The following is a 25,167-nucleotide window of genomic DNA, read 5'->3' as shown; positions in this document are numbered from 1 at the left end:
TGTCGGAACGGCCGCGAACACCCCGCCCCTGTCCAGTTTCTGCACTGGATTGGATACAGCCCTAGCCTGTCTAGAGAACATCGGGGGAGGCACGAGTTCGCACATAGCCCTGCGCTCTAAGGAGTAATCAGTTTTGGACGCGTAGTGAAGCCAGGCAGGTCCCGATGCAGAAGTCACGGCAACCCTCGGCGGAGATGAAGGCGGACTCCAATTGGCTCTGATTTTTAAAAGCCCTTTTCATTCAAGAGGTTGCCCATTATCAACATGGCAGAACCGTCAGCCCCAGAACCCACTGCAAAAATGGCGTCACTTAGCCGGGTTCGAGCTCTGACGATGATTTTCTTAACTGTCAGCGCCTGCTTGGTTACCCCGACAAGTGGCAAGGAAGGGTCCGAGGACATGATTATCATCGGGCTCCGACTAGAAGACACGGACGACATTTCCTACATGACTGGTGGCTACCTGCAGGTGAGTGAACGATCTCCAGTGAAATTGAGGGTCTATGGCCAAAACCTTAACAACGAGACCTGGTCCAAAATTGCTTTTACGGAACACGAGCGAACCCGAGTGATTGGGAGCATAGACAGCACGTCTGGGGACAACCAGAGCCAGGAGGAGACATCGGGCTTGCACCCTTGCGGAATCAGGACTTCGGATATAATCATCAGGCCTGGTATCATCCTCAGTCGCAAAACGTCTGGAATAATTGAGATAGACGTCAAACCACTGCGAAAGACGGAGAGGAGTAAAGCGTATTATCTATGCATCGCGGCCTCGACACCTGCCGTGGCCGGGCTGCATGATCCATGGACGGAGAACACCTGGATATATCACGATGGAGATGACACAAAGGTGGTAGTGGTCGAAGAGAAGAAGTTTCTCTTACCTTTCTGGCTCCAAGTAATTTTCATCTCCATGTTACTCTGCCTGTCGGGTATGTTCAGTGGGTTAAACTTGGGGCTGATGGCACTGGACCCAATGGAGCTCCAAATAGTTCAGAATTGTGGCACAGAGAAGGAGAAGAATTACGCCAAAAAGATAGAGCCAGTCCGGAGCCAAGGGAATTACTTGCTTTGCTCCCTTCTCCTAGGCAACGTCTTAGTGAATACAACGCTCACTATCCTGTTGGATGATATTGCGGGTTCCGGATTGATTGCAGTGGTGATGTCCACGATTGGAATAGTAATCTTCGGAGAAATCGTGCCCCAAGCCATTTGCTCCAGGCATGGCCTCGCGGTTGGCGCCAATACAATATTCCTGACCAAGTTCTTTATGCTACTCACCTTCCCAGCTTCCTATCCGGTGAGCAAACTTTTAGATTATTTGTTGGGCCAGGAGATAGGGACTGTGTACAACCGGGAGAAGCTCCTGGAGATGCTCCGGGTCACGGACCCGTACAATGATTTGGTCAAAGAGGAGCTGAACATCATTCAGGGCGCGCTGGAGCTCAGGACTAAAACCGTGGAGGACGTGATGACGCCGCTAAGGGATTGTTTTATGATTCCAGGTGACGCCATCCTCGACTTCAACACTATGTCCGAAATTATGGAGAGCGGCTACACGCGCATACCTGTTTTCGAGGGCGAGAGGTCGAACATAGCGGATCTTTTGTTCGTCAAGGACCTGGCTTTCGTTGACCCTGATGATTGTACCCCGCTGAAAACAATAACTAAGTTTTACAGTCATCCGTTACATTTTGTGTTTAATGACACTAAGTTGGACGCGATGCTGGAGGAATTCAAGAAAGGTGAGGCACATTTCCATTGCTGACAAGTGATGGTTATTCAGTTGCAGGTGATTACTGGTATTCATTCAATGTAGGAAGGGACACCCCTAATGGACAGTCGTTTGTTTACCAGAAGGTTTAAATGAATGAATGAAAGTAATGAATGAATGAATGAATGAAAGAACAAGTGTTCGTTCAGTTGTGTTCAGCACAAATTCATGGTGCATGTGGGCTACTCTGACACAAATATTTTTTTGTTTGTTTGCGTGTGTGGGGGAGAGTAGTTGGGGACAAACATCTTAAAAACTACATTTTCAGGAATTACAGGTACCCAAAGGGGGGTAGGGGGGCGGGAGAAGTGTGTATTCTTGCATTCTTCGCTTCAGTAGTCCACTACTTCTCTGACTCCACCAACATCAACATGGAGGTGCACCTGTTGTGGCGTTTCCTGTAAAGAGAAGGAGGAGGGCTCGCGGGAACGGGCTGTTATCACTCTCCATCACTTCCATTGCGTGCTCATGTTCACACGGTCTCCCCTCTCTCTCCCCCCTTCACCCTCTCTCCTCTCCGTCTCCATTACTGCCTCCCTCTCTCCCTCTATACTCGCTCACACATACTCAAACACCCAGACACTATTTATATATCTCTCTCTCTCTCTCTCTTAGTCAGCCCCCATCCCTGCCCTCCCTCCTTTACTCTCTCTTTCTTTCTCCCTGTGATTTGTATATGTATTAGGCCATGTGGGAATGGTGCTCCGCCAGTGCTAGTGTTATCAGGTGAGGGCATCTTGTTTGAGAACCTGCTTAAATCCCTCCCCCTTGTGCTTGCCTGTAAGTGATGGTGGCGATAACTCCTTTTGTCCAGCCCCTTGGAATGCAGTCGTGTGGATAATGAATAACTGCCCCTAACACCCTCAAGCCCCCTCAGTGTGTGTGTGTGCGCGCGTGTGTGTGTGTGTGTGTGGGGGGGGGGGGGGTAGGGTTGGGGGGAGGAGGTGTATGCATGCAGATCTGACACAAAGACACACACTTACACACACCTGCATGCACACACACACACACACATACACACACACACACACACACACACACACACACACACACACAGACTGATAGATGATGTTGATGATACAAGCATGGCGATTCAGAGCATGAAAGCGAAACTTAATTCTGTAAATTGGCCAATGCTATCGTAATCAACATCAGCACTGAGAATATTGTTACACATAAACCTTTTATAAAAGTTTTTACTTGCGATTGTCTGTTTTCTCTGTATTTCACACAGTACAGTTCTGCGAAGAAGCTACTTGTCCATGAGTCAGGCAACCATGACAAGACATAAAACTCCATTTGATGATTTTGCGCGTAAACTTTTATAACTATAGCAGTAACTATAGGCCTAAGTCTTTCAAAAGAAAAGATCTTCTGAAGTTATACAGCCCTTTCCATCCAGTAAATGATTGTCATTTTGGCATTGCATATTCATGAGAACATTTGTTTGTTCAGTTTAAGAGGATTACTGGGAAACACAAGAGATAACAACAACCTTCACACACTAAGTCACATTACTGGAAAATGCTTCAAAAGGCTAAACCATGAAACTGTATTACGTAATATTGCTTACTCCTTGACATGTTCATATTGAGTGGTTTATTCTCCATCACATTCCCTCGGTAAATCCTCCACAAAATTGTCCAGCATCCGTGGTTAAAGTGTGTAGAGCAAAACATCTGCACATCAGTTGGGGAAACCAAGGGTAGCTGGCCGCTTGAGAATGTTCTGGAGATGCTTTGATAAGGTGTTACAGCCCACTGCTAACCCATGGCCGGTGCTTTCACCATCCTGTCATCACGGAACATTGTGACCGTGACCCCTGACTATCTGTCCCGCCCGGCTTGACAGTAGTGACTTAACTGAGTGAGTCTTTGCATGTGAAGGATATCGTGGGGTCAAAGTTCTGCGTCAATCCGGCTGGAGTCACGGCACACACTCGGTTCAAAGTGCTTTGTATTGTTAAGTCATTGTTAATTAATTTGACTGCCACTTGCGGAGCAGCGTAAGCATAGTCGTCTGAAGTTCTGGCCGTGAGGGTGGGGAGGGAGGTTCGAAATAAATAATGAAATCCGGCATGGAAGGGAGTTTAATGGAGCACCTAGAAAGCCTGATTTGTTTCGCTTTTGATATTGCCGTTTGTGAGAGAAATCCTTTGTCCTTGTGCTCTGTTTGTGTTTGCGAAAGATGCTTTCAGTCTCTCCTGGCGCTGAATTAATCTGAAGAGAAGAATATTGAGAAGGAGCACAAAATAAATAAACTTAGTAAGAGAAAGCACTGTTGGTGGTGGAGGGGGTGGGGGTGGGGGTGCTTTCCATATAGTACACATTCTGGTCTAAGCCCTAGGGGTCACTGCCACTGTACAACCTTTCAATCAAGACAGATTAAACATACACAGAAAGTTTCGGCAGACTTCGGAACCCCCGTAAACAACTCTCCGTCTGTGGTTAGAAACATTTTGTCTAACAGTCAATGAATGGGTTTGCATGCGCCTTTCAGCAGAAATACAAGAGGTATAGTCCCACAGAACAAGGCACGTCCTTTATTTTTTTGTCGAACTATGTTAAACATTTCTCAAATCAACATTGACCCCCAGTTTGAGCACCAGTTTGTGAAGTCAATATTTTGTGATTGACTGTTATCATTAGGGGGCTGAATTAAACAAAAATAACGATGTAGTTGCATATGACCAGGTATGCTTGGCCTAGAGGAAACAGGGTGTTTGTTTAGCACAAGGAAGACTGTAATTTTACCCAGCGGATGTACATGACTAGTGTAGGACACACACATACTTACCTTATTCCTGAACTCAGTGACCTGGTTGTCCATTGGCCCAGTGCCAACTCTCTTATCAGTAATTTACACAGTGAGTTACAGGACTTTATGCCAACACATAATACAAGACATCATTCCCCAAAAGCCACCCCTTGTGACCCATGCTTGTTTTCGCACCTTCTAACCTCTCATTTGTATCTGTAATGGCACACAGCATTGCCAATATATCAACTTGGTTTTTGCTCTGTAAGTTACCAGAGTAGTATTGCATCAGTGTTCACTTGCTGGTGCTTGAGAAGGAGGTCTCCAGTGTAGCGAAGCCCACATGAGTCCTAGCACGTCTTGAACTAGTTCCCCCTTCTGCAATATAGGCCAATCTATGCTTAATTCAGACTCAATTGCCTCAACAGCGTCCTTCCTCTGTCCCTCTGTCTTAAAGTGAAACTCGTTCTCCGCTCCTCTTTTCCTTCCCAGCCACCGTATTACACTGAAACCATTTCCAGCGCTGCAGTGATTCACCACGACGGTTGTCGTCCCCTTTCGAGGTCCCGATCATTCGTTGACGTGTCCGTCTTTGACTTTCTCGATGTCGAGGAAAGCTTGTTTGAGCGTTTGCCTGGTAACACTGGTAACACAGCCGAAATAAGACGTGGGATTAAGTGGCGTCATGTTGGCAAGAACAGGAACGGGACCCAGTGAGGGATACCCCTTTGAACACAGTCTGGTCTCTCCTCCTGGGGTTATCTGGTTATCTGCACTGATCACTCTCTGATCACTTTACATACCTGATTACTTTACATACCCGATTACTTTACGTACCTGATTACTTTACATACTATGTAAAGTACCGGGGACTCATGTCAACCTGGTGTGTAGATCAAGAGCCTTAAATCTGAAAAAATAGTGAAAAGTGACTTTTGAACCCTTTTTTTTGTGGAAGGCTATGACTTTTGATTGGAGGGGTCAGAGTTCATTCTTATTTTTAAGGTGATCATTTTCAAGTGTCCCAAGGTGAAACTCTGATCAGTATTCCCATGTCCCTAGTGTTAAAAGCCAGGCTTTTCCAATGGCCTACATTCTTCAAATTCTGGTACAACATGGAGAGGGACTTAAAACCTGATTAGTACCACAATCGAGGTGTTTGAATCTAGCCCTGAATACGCTTGGCAAAGCCTGTCTGATCTGGCATTACAACCTTCCTATACGTTTCCCGTTCCCATGTCTCATACTGACATTCACTCAAAGGTGTGAATGTAAAGGTTAGTGCTTTTTGTAAGTAACCCGTATATGTCATAGACACAATGTCTCCCGAATGTACTTATGAAGACACTTTGAAAAAGTTCTTTAATATGCCATTATGCAACATGGTATTACAACTGGCAGTCTTATGGTATCACTCATGCAAACAATTGGTAATCGCTGTCAACTACTAAAAATTGGCAATGTTTTGAGGAGGCTTGATCCTCCAAATGTGCCCTACTTGGCAGGTCTGTGTTTAGCTAGAGGAAGGCTGAAATAATGGCTCCAGTAATGTGTTTGCTGCTTTCCTTGTGTACTCGTGTAACTGAGACAATAATGTTACTGTAGCGCATGATACAAAGCAAGGAAAGAGGAGCAAGAAGGATATCTTGATCAAACTTTTGCATTCTCCCCTGGACATTTTCAGTATATGCTCAAAATATGAAGGAACTATTAACTAAACAAATGAACAACAACGTTCCTGATCATCCACAACTGAAGGTTAGTACATATTTTGAATTAGCTATTAATTAAACATATTATGTTGACAGTTAGTTGAGCATCTATTGCAAAGCTGGCGGTCGACAGTTGGACTATCCAAATAAAAGATCAATTTCTTTTTTGAGTTTGTCACTTTTTACTTTTATGTAGTGGTAGGAGTCAAAACAGTATCTTCCAACCAAGTTTCTCTTGCCGTTCCCTTGTCCAACCCTTAAAGAGAAGAGCTCTCGATCTGTTTTGTGTAATGCTGTATAAATGGTCTTCTCATTACTGGGTGCCAAGAACCTTGTACGATGGCCTCTTGAGTCACTTCAGTGGGGGTCTTGAATGAATGAATCTCACACTGTTCGTGTCGAGTGAGGAGGAGAATTTACAGGTCGCACACATCTTCAAGGACAAATTGCAGAGATACTTTGAAGCCGGCCAATGAATGAAGCTTTGGCGGACAACTGAAGGCTTATCTTAGATGCAGTCAAACTAGTGTCCATTCACAACTTTAAACTGTACTCTGTGAACGCTCTCTCTTATGAATGAAGTCTGGTCTAAATGTACACAATGTTGTTGCAGGCCCGAAAGTTCCTGGCAAGAATTCGGATCGTATTTTACAGTCCCAGTCTGTCTACTGCCAGTCCTACAGTGTCATTGTCCTGCTGATGTCATGAGAAACATGAGTCCGATGGTCAGTCCATAATAGGATGCAGATGCTGTGGTTCACATCCTTTTAATAAGTCTATCCAATAAGTACTTACGGGTTCTGAATTCCAGTTAAAGTCTGACGAAATCCTTAGGAACTCAGGAATGACCAAGAAGCTGTCACTCCAAGTGTAAGATGTAAGCAAGCATCCTCAGGCGAGCTTCGCTTTGTTTGCGACTGAGCCAAAATAATAGATACTTAATGAGTGAACTAATACTCAATGAGCAAGCGATACTTGGTCACAGTGGACAGTTTGCTTAATAGCGCTACTTTGTAAACATCAGCAGACATGTGTCTGTCTTTAACCTTGTTCTCTTCACTCCGTGTGCCAAACAGAGTGTTTAGTCTCCTGTGACTCTGTTTTCACTAATAAACCAGTTCAACTTCTCTTTCTGCCAAGTTTCGGATTGGATAGGACTTTTATTGATTTTGACCGAGACTGTTGAAATTGGAGAATACCTCTGTGTGGAAGTAAAAAAGGAAGCACTGTCTCCACAGCCCCTTCTCTATCGAACGGATGAGAATGTCCTCGTTTGATGAGTTTGATCGAGTCCAATTACAGGGTCCAGCTTGACTTTCTACGTTGTACTGGGATGACCTACCATGGTTCTTCTGTAACCTAGCTTTTCGTTTTAGTCTTGGCAGATGACAGAGAGAGGCCGACTTGTGTTTGTTTTGCTTGCGGTTATGTCTTTGAGATATTATCATTATCGTTTTAGGCTATGCCTCTTTAGGTGCCTTACGTCATAGTTATGAGATGACGGAAATGGCGATAATTACTATAACTATGATGATGATGACGATAATGATGGTTATCATCATTATCTTTGTCTTGGTGGTGCAATTCAGAAACATAGACATCTGATGCAGACAGGCATAACAAGCATGTTCATTGACCCTATCATTTAACCTCTGTGGCTGTTCGTTTTGATGTTTTTGAACGAACGACCTCAATCTGCCAAAATGTTGCTCTTTTCAACTTTCAGTAGTGTGTCAAAGACTCTTTCACTCTCTCTCTCGCTCGCTTTCACTGTCTCTCGCTCACCGTAACATAATCCCCACTCACTCAGTGGCGGTCACTCACTCACTCTCCCTCACACACAAACACAAACACACAAATATATACAGTAGGTCCATAGTGGTGTTGGACCTGCTGGATTCCCAGCCGATCTAAGCGACTCCCAGCCAGTCCCCCAGGCTCCGTCCAACACACTCAGAAGAAGCGACGAGCCACTTGCTCTTGGGATTTCAGCTACCCCCCACCCCCCCACCCCCCACCACCCTTTCCTCCGCCTCTCTCTCTCTCACTCCATATTGTCCTCTTGCCCATTTCCCTGGCTGTTGTAAATTACAAGGGACACAAACCTTCCAGGCCTAAAGCCCTGCCGTGGACGCCATCCAAGCTTCGGTTTTGGGAGAGAGAGAGAGCCAGGGAGGCTGGCTTCATTGATAACACCAGGCACACTGTCTGTCCCTCCATTTAGAGAAGAAGAAGGAAAAAAAACACCACCCCCTAAAACAAGGACGGGGACCCAGAAGGGCCAAAAAACACCTCCACCACTGCTTAAAAATCAGTCGAGAGATTTGAACAGTGTCAGGCAGAGTATTGACCTTAGCTTCTTTCGAAGGCAGGATGGCAATCTAGCCAACTACTGTATCTCACAGATACCTAACAATTGGCAGAATGTTTGAGTAGTCTATCTCGTGAATATTTATGTCTGAAATTGAGACATTTCAGTGTTTTGCAATGTCCATGTTTGCTTTAGCACTATGTGAGATGTTCTGCTTAAGTTATATGCTCCAAAACAGTCACATTCCCCCAGCTTAGCGCAGGAGTTTTTTTTATTAGTGCTTAGCTGTTACTCTAGCTTTAGGGATTTCACTCAGGGCTAATTGTTTTTATTGAGGTATTAATTATTAGTTGTAAAGCTGTAAAACACAGAGAGCCAAGAATGCAAATGTTTTCCGGTTTGTATTGCTCTTCGTATCATCGCCAAAGAGTAGCTGAACTATTTGATGCATTACACCAAAGTGTACAGCCGATTCCTGATATAGTTGGTTACTAGTGTGAGCTTACACGTCATTGAAATATTTGACTTCCATCATTTTGACCCTGCAGTAGTAATTTGTTTGTGAGAGTAACGAACGGCCATTCAAGAATCTGTATTCTGACTGAACAGAGTGTCGTTGGTGTCTGACAAAGCTTCATCCAAACAGGAAGTTTAAGACAACTATTGATTCAGCTGCGTTGACCATGCAGAACAGGCTGAAATATGAAGGGAATATCAATGAACAAGACCGCTTGAAACAAATCCCTTTAGAGTGTCGCAAGGCAAGTCAAATGCTGTAGCGCTGTTATACCGTTGCTTAAATTATTTATCGATGGGCATAGTGCTTAGCGATTCAAAGATGACTTTAAAAGCAGCCGTCACCTGACTATCTGCCCATTCATTTCCATTCTCCTCCCTTCACCAGTTCCTCTTTGTGGTTTTTCAGTCTGTGACTAAGAGCCACAGGAATCTCCTGACTGGGGACTCTTAAACAACAAATGCAGCCAGCCACGGCCACAGACTCTTTGAATGAACGACTATGTCATTCCAGTGCGTGTGAGTGTGGCGCGTATTGTGTGTGTGTGTGTACGTTTATGCGTGTGTGCATTGCGCGCGTGTGTGTCGGGAGTTGGAACACCGTGGCCCAATAGCAGCAGAGAGATCTTGCGACCAAGGCCTCTTATTGGTGGGAGGTGGGTCAGCTGTGTTAACCTCCCTGGGTTAGCCAGCACTATTAATCCATATCATGCTCAGTGCCAGAGTGTTGTTGGGTAAACAGCGGCCAAAGCAAAGTAAGAGGCCTAGGAGAGTCAGAGGCACCATGGCCAATCGGGCGTTCCCACCATCTCATCCAGATCGAACCATTTTTCCATCCATCAATCCGTCAATCGATAAGTGATTTGTGCAGGGCTCTGTTTTGCAAGCATCTGTGGGGGGGGGGTTCCCGTAGTTAGTATTGACACGGGCGAAATCTGCAAGGGGTTTGTGGAGAGGCAGAAAAGCTCGCTGGCTGGACTAAAACCTTGAGGAAACCTCATAAATAGAGTCAGGTGGCTGAGCGATTCCCCGGCACTTCACCCTACTTGCCTCGGGGAGAATGTCCCTGTACTTACTGTAAGTCTCTCTGGATAAGAGCGTCTGCTAAATGACTAAATGTAAATGTAAAGCCACTTACACAGGAGATCCCCTTCCCCCCTGCTTGGTGGGTTCAGCTGTCAAGCAGTAGTTCAGTGGTGAATCAGCCTATTTCCCCAAACTGATGAGGTCAGGATATCTTTTGGGTTGGAGACACAGGCTTACTGTATGTGAATGAATCAACTGGATAGATTGTGATACAGAGATAGAGAAGTACACTTGGGAGATGATAGGGTCAACGTGTTTGTTGATTGAGGGTTCCTAATCCCATCGGTTTGAGATTGAAGGTGATCAGATCTGTTTAAAGACTTTAACTTGACATGTACCACTTAAAATGTTTTATTGTGGCGTGTTTCCTGTGTCCACTGGTATGATAAAGTCTGTTGCTGAATCTTGAAGCCCAAATCCAGTGACGCACCTTCTTATGAACGCCCTAAGAAGTACTGGTAGTCACTTTACTGCTTTCTTTTTTGGTCTCATTCCCTTGACAGTGTTTCAAATGTGTTGTGATAACATCTTAAACTGCACAATCCATTACGTCTTATTATAGGACACTGGAGTCTAGCAGCCTAAACATGAGCAAAACAAGATGCTAAAAATAGTGGATTTGAAGTGACTACAGAGGAACGTGAGTGTCCATTTCAATGGAAAAATGGGTCAAAATGGCTTAGCTGGAAACTTTTGTGTTTTTTTTTTCATGAGACAGATTTAAAATAAGACGTTATCCAATGGGTTCCCATTGCCCTGAGATTACACTATATTTGTCAAAGCTCAAATATTTGGAAAAAGAGAGAAAAGGGGATGTGTGTGTATGTGGACGTAGCCTGTACATGATGAGTGTCCGCGACAGATACTAACCCCCACCCCAACCTCCCCCTCCTCCACCTCCCACCACCCCCTCCAAGTCTTATGTGTGTATTTATAGTAGGACTTAGGTTATGGAAAAATATGACAAAGCTACATTCCATAAATAAGCTGGGAATGGTGGAAAAGACTGTGTGGGTCTCTGAAGGGCCGCTGACGTTCTCAGGCCTCGAGGCCTGGAGACATGGACGGTTGGATGTTTGCTGTGATGGATGGTTGGTGTGAGAAATGGTTGGATGGTTGCTGTGATGGAGGGTTGGGTGTTTGGTATGATGGAGGGTTGGATGGTTGGATGTTTGGTATGATGGTGGTTGGGTGTTTGGTATGACGGAGGTTGGGTGTTTGGTGTGATGGAGGTTGGATTGTTGGGTGTTTGGTATGATGGAGGGTTGGATTGTTGGATGTTTGGTATGATGGAGGTTGGGTGTTTGGTGTGACGGAGGGTTGGATGGTTGGGTGTTTGGTGTGATGGAGGTTGGGTGTTTGGTGTGATGGAGGGTTGGATGGTTGGGTGTTTGGTGTGATGGAGGTTGGGTGTTTGGTGTGATGGAGGGTTGGATGGTTGGGTGTTTGGTATGACGGAGGTTGGGTGTTTGGTGTGATGGAGGTTGATTGTTGATTGTATGGTTAGCTGCTTAGTCAGTTGAATGGTTGTATGTTTGCCAGGTTGGCTGGTGTATGCCCTGGATGGGTTAGGGTTAATTGTGATGCAAGACCTTAGAGTCCACTGATCAATCTAGCAAGGTGTGCTTTCTCAGTATATTGTATAATAAACATGTAAAAGCTACGTTGTCACAAATGTACTGGACCATGGAAACTTCTAACCTCTGGATGTCAAGTTGGTATGCAGATTGACATTTGACCAGGTCTTACAACAGATACTGTATAGATGACAACACTCTTCACAGTAACACTGGTTGAGAAGTAATCATTTAATACTATTACATAGCCATCTAGTAAAAACCTAACTGCCATCCAAAATGTCTGCAGAGAGTGTGAAGTGTGCTTGTGAGTGTGTGCGTGTCCCCGTCTCTCTAATCTGACCAATGAGGATTGATACTTCTGGCAGCAACTGACCGTGTGCGTGCGTGTCTGTGTGTGACTGTCCATGTGGTGCACTCGCATATCACCAATCTTTTGATGTTCGTCCCAGAAGTGGGCTGCTTGGGTCTCTTACTCTATTGCTTAAGTGGTCCCCTGTGTCGAGCGCTCCCCAGTCGGACCCTGGAAGCATGTCGGCTAGTTCACTAGTCAAACAGCCGGGAGTCCCAGATGTAGCCGTAGTCGTATAGAGTCCGAGACAGTAGTCCTCGCGAAGGACACACTCTGTTCGAGGCCCCTCGGCCAATCTCCGCTCTCCCTGGGGTCAGGAGGTCAGCGCTCCCTCTTCTACCCGCCTGCCCTCTGACACAGAGTGGAACAGTAATTTTAGCAGCCAGGCAGCTATGAATAAAATGCGTGTGTTTGTCTTCGGCGTATTTCTGGAAGACGTTAGACGCCTTCTTCTTTCCTGGCCTCTCGCTCCAGGAGCTGTTTTATTTTTGGTGGGAAAGTGGAAAGTATGCAGTCATCTTGTGGGACAGTGAGACAAAGTGATTCTGAGAGCTGAACTACTGTGTGAATGGGGAGGCTATGTGTGTGTGTGTGTCTTTGTGAGAGACAGACAGAGAGAGAGAGAGAGAGAGAGAGAGAGAGAGAGAGAGAGAGAGAGAGAGAGAGAGAGAGAGAGAGAGAAAGAGAGAGAGAGAGGGGAATCCAGCCTACAGTAAACAATTAAGTTATCACATTACCCTGAGAATCACAAAACAGTTTCTACAAATTGGGTATAGACAGGAATCTATCGGACAAAAAGTGAACCCCTTTCCTAAAAGGGGCACCAGAAACATTTTGTGCATTGGAAAAACATTCAAAAACTTTCATGGAACGTGTTTCAAAGCCTCCTTGTGGGATGCTTACAGTGTAATTGACTTCCTTTCTCCTCTGACATCCATCCAATTCAGTTACACTCCTGGGAGAAAGCCTTGGAGAAACATCAGATCAGAAGTTAAGAGTATGTTCTCGTGATTTCCAGAAACTACAAATCATTCATTGTCGTTTTTCATTCGTCCTTGTTAGCGATGTCTTTTCGCTTTCCCTGCTTTTCCCCTTTTCTGAATGTTCATGGAATCAGTTGTAGTTATCAAGTATTCTAAACCAGTGTCAAGTTTGAGGTTGGTCCATTGGTTCCTCTGCTCTGGGTAAGGTCAATAAAAAAAACACCCAAGTCATTGACTCATGACAGAGCATGAGGTGGGCCAAACGATTCTATAGATGTAAATGGGATGGGGATAGCTCTGTGTTAAAGCATTTGACAGCACATGAAAAGGTTGCAGGTTCTTATGAACAAATGAACACATAAATTAAGCTGTTTCTCCAACTGTGTGTGTGTGTGTGTGTGTGTGTGTGTGTGTGTGTACGTCTTCACAGGTGAGAGCTTAGCATTGTGTGAGGAAAGAGACGTCAGGCTGACACACATTCCTCCGGTCCTGGATCCAGAAGGATCCGCCAGAGAAAGCTCATGCTATGCACATCACAAAATGCCCTGCCCTGTTGGCATGGCAATGATACGTGCTGTGGACGTTCGTCTGCTAGTCTTTCAGCTGTGGCTTAGGCACTTCCGAGTAATTGCTCGAAGACTGGACGTGATTGCTTTAACCCAGTGGGATTCAATTGACTTGTGCTTTCATTCTAGTCTGTAGCCCCCTGGTGATTAGGTAACCTACTAAAGTCATCCCGCAATGAGATTGAGCTGCCACACTTTCATTAGGACATTCTGTACCTGATATGAATTTGCAGCATCCTTTGTTAGGATGGCTGTTTTTAGATTGGGATCGAAATAGATTTTCTGTTAATGTCTCAACTTTCTTGTTATTTTTACATCACTTTGTCAACACCAGGCTGTCAAGTGTCAACACGAAAGCACACACACACATGCACACACGCACACACACACACACACACACTGTCACTCTCACTCACACTCTCTCGGCTCGAGCTGTAACACACAGATACACACACACATTGCTCCTATACACACTCAATGACTAACACACACACACACAAACTCTCACACACACACACAGGTTTTCTTCAGTGTTTACCCCGTATCCCATCTGCATGTAAACGACAGGGCCCGATCTGATCACAGGGCAGCAGGAGAGCTGATCGGAGGCCAGGGAGAACATCGCCCGGCACCGAATGGAAACTTCATTTCGCGGCGGCTAATATTAGCCCGGGGCCTCTGGAAAATTCCTTTTAAATGATCACAAGCTGAGAAAAAGGCAAAGAATTTGTTTAGCGTTTTGCTTGACAGTATTCTGCACGGCGGAAAGAAGGAGAGAGTGTGTGTGTGTGTGTGTGGGGGGGGGGGGGGGGCGGCACACAGGAGGGTCCTGGGAAAGCAGATGTGGTCTCCGCCCGTGTTCTCGGAAAGGGATGCGGACGGTGTCCTGGTCATCCTTCGGAAAGCAGTGCCAGTGTTGGATCGTGTTATCAGGGTTAGGGTTCTGGCGTGTCTGTGAATCAAGTACATGCGTTCCCCCTTAGGTTCTGAGAATCAGTACGATATCACGCAACGTGACTTGCCTTGTCACGTTGAGAGTCATTTTTTTTACACTGTATAGGATAGTAAGAGATGTTGTTGAAACCAGACTTGGAAATCTTTCTGTAACTTGAAAGATCAGAATATGTACTACTGATATGATTTTTACTGTCATCTGACAGGAATACAGCTGTACTGTATATCACATACATTGACTAAACACCTGTGTGTGTGGGTATGTGTGTGTGTGTGGGGGGGGGTATATGTGTGTGTGTGTGTCTGTGCGCGTGCTCCCCCAGGTAAATCCCACCTGGCCATAGTTCAGCGTGTAAACAACGAGGGGGAGGGCGACCCATTCTACGAGGTGCTGGGCATCGTCACCCTGGAGGACGTCATCGAGGAGATCATCAAGTCGGAGATCCTGGACGAGACAGACTTGTACAGTAGGTGCCCGGACAAGCTGACAATTTACCCGCCTTACGGTCGTGTTGGAGGCTTTACTGTAGCGTGGGAGCAGAACTGATGTGGCTTCACCTGACTGTTCGTTCATGTCGCTTGTTTTTGCTGTTCCACCGTTGACTGTTGGAACGGTCTCTCACCCAGCTTCTCATACTCCAAGTCACTTTCTACTTCACGGTCACATAGTTCATTAACTGTCATACCGTATATGGTACTGTGTTGTTGCCATACTTTGTTAAACACGAGCGCAACTCAACACAGTGTAAAGTGTGACTGTTGATTTCCAGTTGTTTTTTCTGTTTCTGACAGAAAATATAGTGCCCTGAGTAATGCCAGGAATGTGTTAAGCCAACAATGTTGACCCCCGCTGTTTTCAGCAGTGATTGTTCTTGAGATGGAGCTACTATATCTTAAAAAAAAATACATAGCTTGGGGTAACTAAAGTTTAGCGGTCCTTAAACCACTCCACAATCCTACTGCACGTAGCCTGACATAGCGTAGCCCTGGAGAATAACTTGAGTAAACTCGTTTTCCTAAAAAGTTTTTACGGCCCCCCTCTCACCCATCCGCTTCGATTTACCCCCTCAGCTGACAACAAAACCAAGAAGAAAATCACCCATCGTGAGAGGAAACAGGATTTCTCAGCCTTCAAGCCCACCGACAACGAAATGAAGGTTAAAATATCACCTCAGCTCCTGCTGGCTACCCTGCGTTTCCTAGCAACAGGCAAGTTGGCTGCGTTGCTGCTTGACTTCCCCCAGTGTGTCCTCAGTCCCTCACTGTGGAGCGTGTGTGTGTGTGTTGCGTAGAAATGTGTGTGTGTTTGTGTGGAAAACCGTGTGTGTGTGTATAGAATGCGTAAGTGTGTTTTCTGTGTTGCTAAGTGAATGTGAGGCCACTAATTTATGTGTGTTTGTGTGCGTCTTTACGGCAAGCGTGTAGGTATGCGTGGGCTCACACGTGTGTGTGTGTGTGTGTGTGCGCACACTATGAGAGGAGAGGAGGTGCTAGGCCTCACGGGAGCGCTACACGGGATGTCTGAAAGGCCGTGCGCGCGTCTAAGAAACTTGGCCGACTATTTGCTTTCATGTCATGAACTCAGGGTTACAAGTTGCGATCTTAGCCGCAGCTTTACAAACACCACACTGTTTGTTGACACTATTTCCACAGTGACATCACTCTCAGGAACCCTGTCGTCGGTGTTCTCACAGAAACAAGTCTGGTTCCACATACCCCAGCTTGAGTGTAAAATGTGAAAAATCTCACCCTTAGCCTGGGAAATAAAGTTCCATAGACGGACCAGTGGAATCCGGCCACAGTAGCAACAGGGGTGTGTTCAGTGAAGCAAAACGTTGCATAATGTTGCAGAGCTGATAGAAAAACGTCACATGCAGACCTGATGCTACTCTTGACAGACGAATCCAACCAGGGTCCACACTGCCCCTATCCACCCTACTTGGTTCATCTCTCCGAACACAATGGGGTGCGTTCAACCAGATAAAACGCTTTCAACAGATCAAAAAACCATCATGTTGAACTGACATGACTTCTGGCTACCAAGAACACATCTCTATCAGAAGTTCTGTAATGCAACATGCACACGCTCTTGAACAGGCCCCAGATCATTAGCCAGTGCAGTTGGATTAGGGCAGACCTTTGACCTAACTGCTTAGCTGTGCATCGATTCCAAAGACTATTAGGGTGCTCAGGTTGTGGCGGAGCCAGTGGATAAGTGACACATGTCACCACCGACGGTGTCAGACACCTGATTTGTCCGTTGGGGTTGGCCTCGACCAATGAGACCAAGAGGAATTATAGTAGGAGGGTACGCGGTCAACTGCTGAATTGGAATGAATCGTCATGTGGCCCTTTTGTGTTATTGGCGAAACAGTGGCTCATTACATTATAATGTCCCTCCCTGTCTCTATATAGAAATATAGAAATAATATCCTCCTTCCCTCCCTCCCTGCCTCCCTCCCTCCCTCCTTCCCTCCCTCCAGAGGTGGAATCCTTCGGGCCGGTGCAGATGTCGGAGAAGATCCTGCTCAGACTACTGAGGCACCCCAACGTCATCCAGGAGCTCAAGTACGACGAGAAGAACAAGCGGGTGCCCGAGCACTACCTCTTCCACAGGAACAAGCCTGTGGACTACTTTATACTCATCCTGCAGGTGGGCGACGGGATGTGACAGGGCAGGGAGGAAAAGTAGTTTTTAGGGGCGGTAACTGTAACGCTCGTTTCCTTGGTGCTAGGGAGGAGGGGTGGAAAGGGTGGAAATATCATTGAGGTTCGCTTGATTTATGATACATCACACTGACTTTGAGTGTATGCTAGATGCTCCATTGCATCCACAAGAACAGTGGTGGAGCCCCCCCCCCCCCACCTTGTAGGAGGGTGGAGGAGAATATGGGTCTCTGCCAGCCTCAGGATTATGTTCCACTAACTGTTTGTTTGATTGTTTGTTTATTTCGGATCTCTTTTAGCCCATGACTTGGGCTAATCTTCAGAGTCCGCACAGTCTGGAACACAATACTGATACTGAGTGGACAAGAACCAGGCAAATACACAGACATCCAAAGTATGAATGAGAAAAAGAAGCACAGAGAAAAAAAATAAAATAATCTGAGACTGACTGTATGTACAGTCGTGGCCATAAGTTTTGGCAATGACAAATGTTGTGTTTTGCTGGTTCAGTATTTGAGGAAAATGTTTTCACATGTTTCTATAGAATACTGGAATACAATAAGGCACATTTCATATTTTTTTTAAGCTTTTTGGGGGTGGAAATTTTCAATATATGCGAATAGTCTCCTCTTTTACAGCAGTCAATGTGCTCTTAAAATCCAATCAGAAGCATAGAGTGATTTCACCTGGCTAGAACTAGTTCACTCGTTCCCCTGTGCTGATGATATGACTTACTGAAAGTATGTTAGCAGTCATTTTATGCCAAGGCCCAGCAAGCTTTGCAAACACAAAATGTATGTCGCTCCCAATACTTTTGGCCACGGCTGTAGCTTGTACGAAACGATGCACTTTGACCCATTTCTATTTGGCCATGTGTACATTCTCCCCAAACGTTTGAAAGGAAGAAGTGAAACAAGCTCCTGTTTGATCTCATGAACGCTCTCATCCTCCTCAGGGGAAGGTGGAGGTGGAGGCAGGGAAGGAGGGGATGAAGTTCGAGGCGGGGGCGTTCTCCTCCTATGGGATGATGGCTCTCACCGCGTCGCCAGGTAAACAGACACAAACCTCATCCCAAACATCCTGACATCTTTGGACTCTTCTCCACGTCCTTGTGTCGGACACGCACTTCATTAAAACGACAAACAAACTGGCAATCGATTTTTGCATATAGGGAAATAGCATTTTCCAGAGGATGTAACTGAGATGTGGAGTTGGATGCAAGTTGCAGCAGGTCCGCCAAGTCTAAAGTGAGCATCTGAACCAACGCCTGTTGATGTGGCGGGAAATAGCATTTTGATGAGCGGATCATCCACTTCTTTCTCAATCTCTTTATCATCTGGGACTTGTGAGACACCTGCTGGTGAGAGAGTGTCACTGCACTCCTCCCCCCTCCCCCCCCCCCCCAAAAAAAGGGGGGTTCAACCTTAGAACACCGTCTTCCTTCTTGTGACGTGATTGTCTCCCTTTGTCTACCCTCCTTCCTTTGTTTCTCGACCCCTCAACCCCCTCCCCCCCTCCCCCTGGCACTCCTTTCCTACCTACTTTCCTCCCTCCTTCCCTCCGCCCTCCTGCTCTCTCCCTCCTCCTCATCTCCAGTCCCTCTCTCTTTGTCCCGCACCTTCGTGGTGAGCAGGGCCGAGTCTCTGGCAGGATCTCCAGGTACGGTGTTCCCCTCCTCCTCCTCCTCCTCCTCCGCCTCCCCTTCTTCCTCATCTAATACCACTCAGCGGCCATCTTGGCCTCGTCCGTTGACACTTTTCCACCTAACCCCGTCGTAACCTCAGACTCATCGCCGGCCGCATGGGGAATGCTCCCTCGAGGGTCCCGCATCAGTCATCCACTGCACGCGTTCCGAGAATGAAAACTAGTGTGTGTGTGTGTGTGTGTGTGTGTGTCGTGCACAGCCAGCATGCTCCCAGCTTTGTTGGAGATCCACGTGGGTGTGTTTGCATGCATGGGCCTGCTTGACTGCACTCACATGTAGGTTCCTTTGAAGTTTACTGTTTGCGCCACTTGGACATTTTGTGTTGTGTGAACACCCAGCATGACATGATTTGTTTGTTTTGGATCTTATGTGGCGTGTAAGAGAGAGTGTGTGTGTGTGTGCCTCCAGGGTTAATTAGAGTCCTCCGTCAAGTGGGTGAATGGTGTTGCAGAGGCCTCAGAGTGATAGGGTCGGGCTGACAGAGTTTGGCTCCTCCCCCTTAGCCTATTAACCCGCTGACTCTATAAACAAGACCATGACTTAGAGCCCCCTGCTGTGCCACTGCAGCCCACACACACACACACACACACATACACATGGAAGCACTTAACGGGCGAACATGCACATGCACTTTCACCCCGCGTGCACCTCCACAAACCCCGACGTCCTCGCCACGCGCACGCCACGAGCACGCCGCGCACGCTGCTAGGAACACAAACACACACACCTACATACACACTCGCGCACACACGCCTACAAACAAACACACCCTTTCGGGAACACCCGGCGTGTGTGCATCTGCGGCGCAAACGCGCACACAGGCACGCATTCGGCCGGGCCGTGCATGTTTCTAGCGCGTTCGTACGTTCGCCCGGCCGCGGATCCACATACGTGTGTTCCACCCGTCCAGTGAGAGCGGTAATCTCCCAGGGTCGACACGGCAGGTCTCTGGCCCCACCGCTGCGCTCCTACACGGCCCCACACCCACACATCCAGGCCCCGGGATTACATACATTCCAGCATTAGAGTCGTTAGCATTAGCACGCTGGTCCTGAGGCCAGGCCCCCTTTTCCACTTTGTTGTCGCCCCCCACCCCTCTCCCCCCCCCCCCCCCCCCCCCCCCCCCCCCGGCTTCTTTAAGGAGTGGAAAACATAAGCTGGCTTTAATTAAAACGGAGAGGCGTTTTCTGCCTTTGTGTGTTTGTGTTTGTGTGTGTGTGAAAGAGAGAGAGAGAGAGAGAGAGAGAGAGAGAGAGAGAGAGAGGGAGAGAGAGAGAGAGAGAGAGAGAGAGAGAGAGAGAGAGAGAGAGAGAGAGAGAGAGAGAGAGAGAGAGAGAAAGAGAGAGAGGGAGAGAGAGAGAGAGAGAGAGAGAGAGAGGGAGAGAGAGAGAGAGAGAGAGAGGAGAGAGAGAGAGAGAGAGAGAGAAGAGAGAGAGAGAGAGAGAGAGAGAGGGAGGGAGGGAGAGAGAGAGAGAGAGAGAGAGAGAGGGAGGGAGAGAGAGAGAAACTGGGTGGGGGATGGGTTAGCTTCAGGGGGGAGGTGACCGCCTGCCATCTCAACGTAGAGCTTCACTATAGTTCACTGCAGGTTGCTTCAGAATAGGGATATATGTTATCCAACATGGAATTTCCAGCAAACATCTGTTCAATTCTACTGGCACAGTAAACCCTTCCTGCTGTTGAGAATGAAGTCACACAGTCACAGTACGTGTAGGCCTAGTGAGCTGTCTCAAGTCCTGTCACTCATTCGGACCGAACCAACGCTAGACTCCAGGTGTGTTCCCCGCTGGCTCACTGGTCTCCCTCTGGTCTGTGTACCTGTTACAGAGAACAAGTCACCCCCTCGTCCGTTTGGGCTGAACCACTCGGACTCCCTGAACAGGAGTGATCGCATAGATGCCATCACGCCCACCCTGGGCAGTAGCAACAACCAGCTGAACGCCTTCCTGCAGATCTACGTCCCCGACTACTCGGTCAGGGCTGTGTCCGACCTGCAGTTCATCAAGGTGAAAACACACACACACACACACGCCACAGGCAGACATGGGACATCATACACACATGTACACATGTATGCACACTCATAAAATATGACATACTCATCTTTGGTATAATTCTGTTCCTCAGCAGGAATTGTACCAGGTGTTTTACTGTACACCCCAGGAACATCCTGTATGTGCCAGGCTTCGGTCAGCAATCTGCCGAATAAACGCCATCGCAACCATCATTATCTCAAGTGTCGACCCTGCGCCGACCCCCCCCCCCCCCCCTCCATCTAGCATGATCCGCGCAAACGCTATAGGCTAGCTTCATAACACAAAGTCATGTTTCTCACCTGTCTCGTGTCATGCCCCTCGCAACCCCCCCCATGCCGCCCCCCCCCCCCCCGCCAGGTGACGCGTCAGCAGTACCAGAACGCCCTTGTGGCGTCCCGCATGGACAAGACGCCCCAGTCGATGGACAGCGAGTACACCAAGATCGAGCTGACGCTCACCGAGCTGCACGACGCCGTGGACCCCAGCCCCGTCGCCGTCGCCGCCGTCACCCTCCCCCCCCGCCGCCGTGCCGCCGGTCGCCGTGGGCAACGCGGCGGCCACGGAGACGTCCAACCTGCTGAACCAACAGCAGAACTGCGTGGGCCACAACAAGGCCAACCACAGCCACGGCGCCCACAATGAGGGACCCATCTAGCCCCCCCCCACCCGCCTCCGCAAGGGGCGGGGGAGGCTGGGGGGAGAGGAGGGAGGCCGACCCCCCCACCACACACACACACACACCCACCCCTACCCTCTGCTCTGGGTCTGTATGCTGTCCCCCCCCCCCCCCCGAACTTGAGCTTCTAACCTTCCCTATTGATGGAGGAGAAGTAGGGGATGAGGGGATGAAGGGAAAGGGAGGACAGGGGGTGGAGAAGGCCCCCACCCACCTACCTGGCCCGGGGGAGCCTGCCCAAGGGGGCTGGCGGGGGAAGGGGCAGTACTTTGTGGGGCGCCTAACCTCGACCCCCCCCTCCCCCCCTGCCCCAAACCCTCCTAAGACACCCCCCGCCTCCTGTAAGTGTGGATGAGATGTTTGGACAATCACCTCCTGTGACTTTGATAGATGGGATGACTGTCAGTGTGCATGCCCACCCAACCTGTCCGCTCTCAAGGCCAAAGACTTTGGTCCCCCCTTTCCAGATATACCAGAAACACACACACACACACACATAAACACACACATGCACACACACATCCAATTTCGGAATCCATCTCTTTCCGTCTCTGTCTATACTACCTACGAGTCTCTCTCTCTCTGTCACACACATTCACTCACACACACACACGTCCACATACACGTTTGCTCGTGTTTACTCACACCCCCACTCGCACACACACGCTCAGACACCTTTCCATCTTCAGGGACTGATTAAATAACAACAGAAAAGACTTCAGGCAAGCACCAGAGCGAGGAGACAAAATGGTTAGTCAAAGACTGTAAGGGGATACCGCTTTGACACGCACCATGAAACCCACGAACCAAGAACGTTTCTTGTATTTATTTATTTTATATTTGTATGTATATATGTGAGCTTGGAGATAGATATGACATCTAGTGGCATACAAACACGCATGGGCATGTACACAGATGTTTGTGTGTCCTACATATGTCATATCAAGGACCTGCTACATATGTATGTGTAGTTTCACAAACATGTATGTATATGAATAGGTGAGGGTCTTTTGCATAAATGTATATTACAGATTTTTTACTATTACCCTAAATCAGGCTTATGGAACAGTATCTTTTTCACCTTTTTAAAAATCACACTATTGCCTTTCAAAAAAATCATGATTAATTATTTTAACAAAGTGCAATGAATCACATTCTATTTAAGAGATGATTATGAATTAAAGAATCACTGTATTTTAAATTGACAGTTGTATTTGTATGTATGTACTGTAAGTATGTCTGTATATTCATTTCGAAGAATTGCTGAGCTGAAAATGTCCACTGGTAAAATGGTCGTTGGTCAGTTTGCAAATAAATAGTCCTTTTTTATGTTTGAAGTATAATGAACATACACCCTCTGACCTCACTTGAACTTTGAAGCTGTTTCGTTATAAGACGGATGCATGTCTTATAAGAGCTGGTTGTCTGACAGAGCAGGTTCATTCTTTGACTAAAAGCATCGATAACCAGAATATCTCCTTTGTGAATTTAGTCGAAGACTAAAACGTAATCGTTCACGTGAATCGCCCTACGGTTTCTTAACTGTCGTTTTAGGAGGTTAGGGGGGTGTATGAGTAGTGCTGAGGCAGCACTCGCGCATGTCCAAGATGTGTCCTGTTGTTGCCAGTCTTATGTATAATCAAACTTGATAATTGCACAGTATTAATGACCTCATTTAACACGTATCATCGACTTTATCAGAAAGCAACCGCGGCATCAAACTACGTCCATGAATGACTCTGTCTGTGATGAAGAGAGCTCCCCTTTCTAACTTTGCGTGTGTGTGTGCGTGTGCATGATACAGTCAGATTCTAGCTCATGTTGAGCTGAGTGACATCCATGTAGTATTTGGTACTGAATAAACACTTATTAAGACATTCGCTCTGCATTATAATGGCATGTTGAAGTTCTGCTCTAGAAAATCCCTGATTTAAATCCTACCCGTTATTTGGTCAATTTGAATTTTCGGAAATAGTGCTCATGTGTACAACTGATGTACTGTATGGATGTACGTTATTGTAAAGTAGACATTCTTTTCTTTTAAATCTTAGCCACAAACTGATTGTTTCTTTCACTTAAATCTGCAAGGGAATCTTTTTTTTTTTGTTTTTTTTTTGTTTTTCTCTATTGATTTCCAGACTTATCACTTGCTTTCTTTGGGAAACACTGTATTGAGACCCTGATGGATGTAAATTCAAATGTAAAGTCCTACGTTAACTGCAATTAGAGATATATCAATAAGATAGTAACTATGAATTTAATTTTTCATGTAGATGAAAGGTGTTTTCTATATTGTATTAATCAACATCTAAAATAGCTTCCTACATTTTTTTTATTTCCTTGTCTATTTCAATTTTTTTTATATTATCTTCTAATATAAATATATATTGACCCAATTCACCCTAGACCTGCGTACATGCACGCTGCAGCTTTTACCATAAGATCGTTGCACATCTGCCTCACAGTTGTGATTCAGCATGACAACTAACTCCCTTATGCTTATAATAGAAATTCCAACTTTTGACCACTAGTGGGCGCCATTTCTCTATGTCTGAATCAGTAAAACTGAGCTACTGAATGTAAACAAATTACGTAAACGTACAGGCCTGGCCAGTTTCCCACAAGCCACTCCACAGATGTGTCCTTTTGATATAAACAGAATTAATATGTGTAACTATATATGTAAGATATGTTATAATACTGACCAGACCAGAAGTTGTTTTATTTTGTTGTTGTTTACTTGCAAGTGTTCCTATGCATCAGGTGAATTCTGCTCTGCTGGGACAATCATTCCAGATAGCCGATGAAGCTGTAGAAGACGGTTTATTTGTAGGCCTACTTCACAACGCCTCACTTTAATAACTACTGTATATCAGGGAGAGCATTATGCCAGAAAAAAAGCATGTCTGATCACGGTAATCCTTATTTTGACACCTGTTTTAAGAGGAGTAATTTGGGTATCAAAATAAGTCCAACAATTGTCAATCTAGAAACTCCTTTACACTGAAAAGGATGGCAGGGACTGTGTGAATGTCCACCATCCATTTATAGGCTTCAGTTAGAAAAACAACACAACGGAAAGAGATGTGCTTTCCCCCTTTCCATCCTCTGATGTTTGGGAGAATCTTTCCCCTTAAACAAAAATAATGCATACCAATAACAGCATAGGAGTGAATGACCTTTTCAGACTTGTTCAAATGTGCTCTCCCCTCCATCACTGTTTGTATCGCTCCTCCATGTTTCCAGATGCTGCTACTGTATATTATATGCTTGTCCATGTCACACCCACAACATGAGGACATTACCACACACTCTCCGGTTGGTTGTTGGTGGTCCAATAAAAAAGTGAATGATTAACAGAAAGATTAATAATTTAGTTTTTGTTTGTTGGTTGTTTTTTTTTTCAGTTGTCAAAATTCTCAGGTGTTACATGTCAATTGAAACTCGTCTTCACTTTCAGAGTTGATTCCATGCCTGGGTTTGTGATAACCAT

At 46.4% G+C, this 25,167-nt stretch overlaps 1 protein-coding gene across 1 annotated transcript; it reads left to right on the top strand.

Annotated features, from left to right (window-relative positions):
* The first annotated feature begins 261 nt into the window (after positions 1-261).
* cnnm2b (cyclin and CBS domain divalent metal cation transport mediator 2b) lies at positions 262-21,656 on the top strand. Its single transcript, XM_067259247.1, is given in 9 exon segments — positions 262-1,747; positions 14,914-15,057; positions 15,662-15,799; positions 17,074-17,243; positions 18,213-18,306; positions 18,854-18,916; positions 20,790-20,968; positions 21,356-21,508; positions 21,510-21,656. Coding segments are annotated over 9 exon segments (2,568 nt in total). The 5' UTR covers positions 262-264; the 3' UTR covers positions 21,654-21,656.
* The last annotated feature ends 3,511 nt before the right edge of the window (positions 21,657-25,167 follow it).

The sequence above is a fragment of the Osmerus mordax genome, chromosome 21, assembly GCF_038355195.1.
Source record: "Osmerus mordax isolate fOsmMor3 chromosome 21, fOsmMor3.pri, whole genome shotgun sequence".
Classification (NCBI taxonomy): Eukaryota; Metazoa; Chordata; class Actinopteri; order Osmeriformes; family Osmeridae; genus Osmerus; species Osmerus mordax.
This window is presented reverse-complemented; position numbering and strand designations above follow the sequence as displayed.